General features: G+C 38.3%; 2 protein-coding genes across 5 annotated transcripts in view; both read left to right on the forward strand.

The window, feature by feature from the left end:
- ddx46 (DEAD (Asp-Glu-Ala-Asp) box polypeptide 46) overlaps window positions 1-7,225 on the forward strand; it is an 800,864-nt gene that overhangs the window by 531,025 nt on the left and 262,614 nt on the right. The gene's annotated exons all lie outside the window — the stretch shown is intronic.
- fnip1 (folliculin interacting protein 1) overlaps window positions 1-7,225 on the forward strand; it is a 43,601-nt gene that overhangs the window by 12,265 nt on the left and 24,111 nt on the right. For all 4 annotated transcript variants that reach the window (XM_005173917.6, NM_001127465.2, XM_005173916.6 and 1 more), the window contains exons 3-6: window positions 3,713-3,844; window positions 5,736-5,839; window positions 6,308-6,382; window positions 6,456-6,550. In XM_005173917.6, coding sequence (XP_005173974.2) covers window positions 3,713-3,844; window positions 5,736-5,839; window positions 6,308-6,382; window positions 6,456-6,550 — 406 coding nt within the window. The remainder of the gene's footprint in view (window positions 1-3,712; window positions 3,845-5,735; window positions 5,840-6,307; window positions 6,383-6,455; window positions 6,551-7,225) is intronic.

Genomic DNA, 7,225 nt, shown 5'->3' on the forward strand with positions numbered 1-7,225 from the left:
CTTAAAAAAATGCTTGTTTTATTTTTAGTCTAAAATATCTACAAACTCATTAATCAAGAAGCATTTTCTAGACAAGCAACAAATATTGTCATTTTTAGAAATTAGTCAAAAGTGAGTTTTTCCTTTAAAAAAGTACAATAATCTTGTTTTCACTTTGAACATAATTTACTTTCACCTTTGTCAGATTATTTAGCTTCTTTTAATGACAATAGACTATATTTGTTGCTTGTCTACAAAATGCTTCTTGATTTGAGAATTTGTTGATATTTAGACTATAAACAAGACAAACTCTCCTTTTTTGCAGTGTCCGTGTGACAGAAATGGGGGTGAACTGTTGAGTAAATGTGGCTCAGTGGATTCACAATTCCTCTGGCCAATAAGGTGCTGTAATTTACCTTGTTAGAAAGAGGAAACACCGTTGAATGTGTGCTGTGCTGGTCTCGGTCATGAGGTGTGCATGTTTCAGCTGGTGTACAGGCTGATGAATGTGTAATGTGTGAAGGTGAGATCTGGAGATGGCTGATATGGAGCCGAGCTGCAATCACATGATGCTTTTGGCAGAGGATACTGTTTCACGAGAGAGAGACACAGACGGAGAGAGAGAGAGAAATATGTTCTTATTTGTTTGTTATTTTATTTAGATCTTTCTATTATTGTATTCCTCCACATATTTCAAGCTTTAGCAATATTGTACTTTTAGTCGTGTCATTAAAACAATTTTAAATTGAGAAAAACATTTGAGAGAGCGAGAGAGAGAGACATTATTATAAACCATCTGAATGAATGTACATTTGTGTATTGCAATTTATTTTGTTAAATTTTAATAAGACCATTTTTTTCTTTGATTTATCTTTTAAAACCTCATTTTAGTCTTTTTTTTTCCCCCTCTTATTTTCGTATGCATTATCAAAATTCTTCTAATTGTGTGGGTTTGTGTGGGTACTCAAATGCTTTTCTTCATGCGTATATTTGCATTATATTTTCACTTTAGGATTTTATTTGTTGGTAATGTAATGTGCAATGCTTTGACAAAACTTGATAAGTTATGGCAAATAAAACTTAAAGTTAATTAAACTAAGAGACACACGCACCACACACACACACACACACACACACACACACACACACACACACACACACACACAAGTTTTAATGTTATAAATGAATCCTAAAATGTTGATTGTTAAATGCTGTAGAAATATTGTTTTCATTTCATTAATCACTATACTATTGTCATCTGTGTTCATCTTCTGTGCTTACTGTAAACATTACAAATACTTTGGCAATACATGTGTAACACTTGGCATGCCAATAAAGCAAGTTTGAATTGAACTGAGAGCAAGAGGTTGAGTGACAGAGGGAGACACACACACACACACACAAACACACACACACACACACACACACACACACACACACACACACACACACACACGCATGCAAACAAAGCGAGAGAGTCACTGTTTCACTGTAGAGTTAGCAAACGCTCGCTCACGAGTTGTGAAGGAAGTCATATGACTGTCTCACATGCTCCAGTGGCTTTGTGTTGTTCAGGAAGAGTGTGTGAGTGAGCCATGAGTGACACGGAGATCTGCACGCACATACACAACACTGATTAACCCTGAGCTTTCCCTCGTCTGAGCCTCGCACACACTCTCCACACACTGCACAAAACTGCATTACAATTTTCATTCTTTATTGTTGTTCCCATATCATTTTCTCCTTGTTTTAATGCAAATATCTAAACATTCCTAAATCAAGAAGCTTTTTCTGGACCAGCAACAAATATTCTCTTGTCATCAGAAATAATGAGCCAAAATGGAGTTTTACATTAAACAAGCTGAATAATCTGCCAGTGGGAAATGCAGAAGAATGTTCATTCAAAGTGAAGACCAGATTATTTAGCTTGCTTTAAGGAAAAACTCCCTTATACAGTACAAACCACTGCCAACGCAAAAGTAACTTCAAAGTACTGTAAAGTAACTAAGAAAGGCCACTGGTCACTTTTTGGAGGTGTGGAAGTAACTCAATATTGTAATGCACTGTCGCCTTAGCAAGAAGGTCGCTGGGTCGCTGGTTCAAGCCTAAGCATAAGTTGGCGGTTCATTCCGCTGTGGCGACCCCGGATTAATAAAGGGACTAAGCCGACAAGAAAATGAATAAATGTACTATACTATACTTGGCATTAAATCTAGGCAGTAGATCTGTGAACTATCCTTTTATATTAGCTGCGTGTGTGTGTGTGTGTGTGTGTGTGTGTGTGTGTGTGTGTGTGTGTGTGTGTGTGTGTGTGTGTGTGTGTGTGTGTGTGTGAGGGTTTTTGACACATCAGGACACATCTGTATAACCATATGGCTATGATGCAGATATTACAGTAGATGGTGAATCTATGAGCACATTGCTGATGTCCTTATTTTCTCAAAGCCTTATAAATCACACTCTACCACAGTTTTCAGTAGGGCTGGACTATATTGGGGAAAAAACTGACATTACATTTATAAATGGCAATAAATATCGCAGTAAATGAAAAATAATCGCAATGTCAGCAGATGACCTGAATAACTCAAAGAATTCATCATTTTAGATCAATTGGGATGAATCTGAGGGGAGTGTATCTGCATAAATGACAAGCAAAGTTAAACACAACAGAGGGAAGATGACTACGATTTATGATTTTCTGGAGAGTTGAACAATATTCAGAAGCAGAGATGATATCACTGTATGATTATAATAATAACACTTTAGTTTTAAATTAGTAAATAATTATATAATGTACAATTCAATCTTAAGCTACAGACATTTCATTTATTGTGCCCAAATGGCTTAATTCTTACAGTCAGATCTTAAAAACACATGCAAATAATACACTTTAATTACTCCTCTATGTTGTTAACTATAATGTCTGGTCAACTACAATCCCACCTACATTGTAAATCCCTGTGATGTGACTATTGCAGACATTGCGATATTGATGCTGAAAGGATATATTGCGCAGCTCTAGTTTCCAGTGAGGGTTGGGTTTTTAGATAGGGTTGGGTGTAGGCATGGTACACAAACCGGTTTTAAACTGCTATCATTTTCTGTTATACAGTTTATACAGTTTATGTCATTTTATTTCATTTTTTTAAACATGTCCTCCTGACTGTTTAGTTATTTTGGACACCTTTATCTCCACCAGAAAAAGACCCTTCACATCAAAATCTACTGGTCAGTTCATGATTCAGTAGACATCTGAGAAACGCATCTTATTCACCAATATCCAGCCTGATGTAGAGCTGAACAGTGCATCTGCTTTACTGTATATGCACAGAAGAGAGACATGTCCAAACATGCTAATTCAAGCTGTAGAGAACTCTGTGTTTCTGACACTAATGAAGACAGCAGAATATATGGATTTACTTTAGTTATTTAGCGTGATATGTTCACTGCTCCAAAATGTCAAATGTTTCTTAAGTCAAATATATTGTGTTCAATGGGGAAAAGTTGTTGTTTGTTATCCAGACATTTAAAAAGGGCATATTTTAGAGCAGCAATCACAATACTGTAAAACCGTGATGTTTTTATCCAAGGTTATCAGACCGCCAGAATCTTTTCACATTTCACGTTGTTGGAGAGTGATTAGAAAATAGTTTGTTTTTATAATGCACAATGGAAACCAATGGATTGTCCCCACAGTTCACAGAAGCAAACATGTGTATGTGTGTGTTAACAGAGGGTGTGTGGGGAAGCGCAGGTCAAGATGTTTGGGAGGTGTTGTCAGCTCAGGCCTACCGGTGGCAGCTCCAGTTCACTGGACAGCAGCTCGTCCTGTGCCTCCGAGCCCAAAGAACAAAACCGCTTCCAGGTCAGTCCCCCATCATTCAGTCTGTTTATTTCTTTTGTGCTTGTCTAATTATATTTTTATGCAGGTTTATTAGAAAGAGTTCAGAGTTTTCATTTCTTTATTGTTATAATTAAATTAAGCAGAAGGAAAGTGAGTGAGAGTGGTTGAATAATGTGCAGATATTCAGACAATTTATGTACAGTATAATTAGTGTTCTATGAGAGACCTGCAGTCGCTTTATTCACCAAACAAGTGCTTCTCATTGGATTTTGATTGTAAACTTTGGTTATTTTCTATTGTTTTGTGTTTTGTGTGCTGTCACACTCTGAGTCTTTGCATAAATCTGCAGATTTTTCATAAATGTTGCACAAAAATGGTTTGCAGATTCTGTCTGGCGTTGTCCATGCTCAAGTTTTTCTGTGAAGCCTTGAGTAAAAAATGTGGGTGTTATCTTTGAGGATGGCTTGAGATTTGATAAACAAATTAATGCAGTGGTCAAATCCTGCTTTTTTCAGCTTCGACTTTTTAAAAGAGTCAACCCTATTCTATCTAGAAAATAAAAATTCATGCTTTCATTACTTCTTCTCGGTTGGACTACTGTAACTCACTATATTTTGGGATCAGTCAGACAACTCTATCCCATTAACAGTTAGTTCAAAATGCTGTTGCAAGGCTTTTAATCGGTACCAAAAAGCATGACCACATCCCACTAGTCCTAGATTCTCTGCACTGGCTGCCTGTGCATATCGACTCATTTTTTAAATGCTTCTCTTGGTTTTTAAACCACTAAATGGCCTGGCTCCTCTTTACCTGTCAGACCTGTTGGCTGAACATCAGCCTGTACGGTCTCTTCGCTTATCAAAGCAGAGACTATTATACATCCCAAAGTCGAGGCTGAAATGCAGGGTTGATTGTGCTTTCGCAATAGCTGGTCCTACCTTGTGGAATGCTCTGCCCCTCTGTATTCGATCTAAATCTAGGTTGAAAACTTACCTTTTTGATTTGGCATCATATCAGTGTGAATTGTTTGTTTTAGCTATAATAATTATCAGGGAGAATTGTTTGTTTAATTCTTTGTGATTTTTGTATTGTGCAGCACATTGGTCAAACTTTAGTTGTGTTTAATAGTGCTATATAAGTAAAATAGACATACTTCACTGGACTGATGTGAAGTTTATAAAGTGTTTGAGAAGGGCTGAACCATGCTGACACAATTCTGTCCTCATAAGTTCAACGATTTAGTGGATAAGTGAATGATTTTCTCTTTTTTGTAGTCTTCAGTTCAGAGCAATAGCTGTTTCCATCCAAAAATGCAAATAAACTTTATGCTCAAAACCGGATTATCGTATGAAAGACGTGCGAGTAAGGCAGCGTTTCCATCCGACGAGTCAAAGCGAACAAAATCATCACTTCCTAATTTAAATGGCGCCAAATATCAACAGTAAAAACTGAATTTGCAGCAGTTGGAGAAGCTGTGTCAATCTTTTCTTCATCTAATAAATGACTTGCGCCTCAGAAGGCAATCCTGACACGAAGTGAACGCGCGGTGGCGTTTGAAGGTGTCAGACATGGAGCACAGACGCTCTTGATCCATAGGTCATTAATGGTATAGCACTAATACTGAAACAGTTAGGCATTTTAGAATGACCAAAACAACATTTCAGAAGGTTTACAGTGTGCTTAGCCTGCTGGTTTATCCATCCGCACATATTTTCATCATCACATGATCATCACATGACTATATCATATAGAAATGGAAAACAAAAACACTGAGCCCTGCATTTGTGTTTCCGCTGAGTGAGCGACACTGGAAAATGATTCCAGACTGCCATTTCTGCACATTTATGATGCTTTTATGTGTGTGTGTGTCTCTGTCTGTCTGTCTGTGTGTGTGTGTGTGTGTCCTCCGCAGGCCTCATCGCGGTGCTCGTCAGATGCTAACATGCTTGGAGAAATGATGTTCGGCTCTGTGGCCATGAGCTACAAGGGTTCAACGCTGAAGATCCACCAGATAAGGTGAGACTGAAGGCACAGCGGTCAGAATTAACCATGCAAAAATCTGAAAGAGCCACGAAGAAATGGACATATGATAAAGTATAGTTAACTCTATGCTATAACAATATAAAAGATCTAATAATACAATAATGAATGAAACGTGAACATAATAAAAGTCTCCATGATTTGAGATGAAAGTCAGCCACAGAGGTGCTGCAGGATTCAGCATAAGCAGTCGCTGATGTAAATGCAGTATTACTTTTACTCTTTTAATCTAAGGATTTTACACTCAGAAGAACAACATTTCAGATCTTGTAAAGCTGCAATCCAACATTAATGTGAAGCCCTGAATCACACATGTATATCTGTGAAATCATCGGTCAAACTAAACCACATCATGCAGACGATTTTACTCTAAATAGTGCATTAAAATATGGGGATGGAAATATGGCTATTGAAGTACCTGTTCTGATCATGTGTGTGTTTCAGATCTCCTCCTCAGATGATGCTCAGTAAGGTGTTTACAGCCAGAACGGGCGGCAGTGTGTGTGGCAGTCTGAACACGTAAGCGCTGCACATACACTCATGCTCTGATGCTCATTAATAATGACCCTAATTGACGCTGCTTATCTGACAGTCTGCAGGACAGCCTGGAGTTCATCAATCAGGACTCCAGCACCCTCCGGCCCGAGCAGAACCACACCGCAGCCAACGGCTTCCTGGGCAGCATAGGTAACACGCATGCACTCGTACACTGATCCTGATTATATATACACACACACACTCACACTAAATATCTTGATTACACACATACTGATGATACTGATTTTAAACCTACACGCAGACACCAAGGAAAAATTTACCATAGTGTGTGAATGAGTGTGTATGGACTTTTCCCAGACCATTATTGAACCTAATTAAACACACACACACACACACACACACACCGATGGTACTGATTAGATATACACCATTTATTCAGATTACACACACATTATTGATCCTGATGACGCACACCCCGACCGATGATCCAGATCTCACACACACACACACACACACCAATGATCCAGATTTTACTTACACGCACAAACAATAATGATCCTGATTACACACACATTATCATCGATTCTGATTACACATACACACACTAATGGTCCTGATTACACACATACCCTGACCAATGATCTGTAGTTTTTATTTTATTTTATTTTTTTTATACACACAAACACACACACACCGATGGTCTTGATTACACCCAAACACACACACGCACGCACACACGCACACCATCAGTGAGTGTCAGTAAAGCAGTGTATTAATCAGATATTGAGATGCAGATGGTCAGAATCCTCCTGTGTGTGTGCGTGAATGCGTGCGTGTCTGTGTGCGTGTCTGTGTGCGTGTCTG

The sequence above is a fragment of the Danio rerio genome, chromosome 21 (genome assembly GCF_049306965.1).
Source record: "Danio rerio strain Tuebingen ecotype United States chromosome 21, GRCz12tu, whole genome shotgun sequence".
In the NCBI taxonomy this organism is placed as follows: domain Eukaryota; kingdom Metazoa; phylum Chordata; class Actinopteri; order Cypriniformes; family Danionidae; genus Danio; species Danio rerio.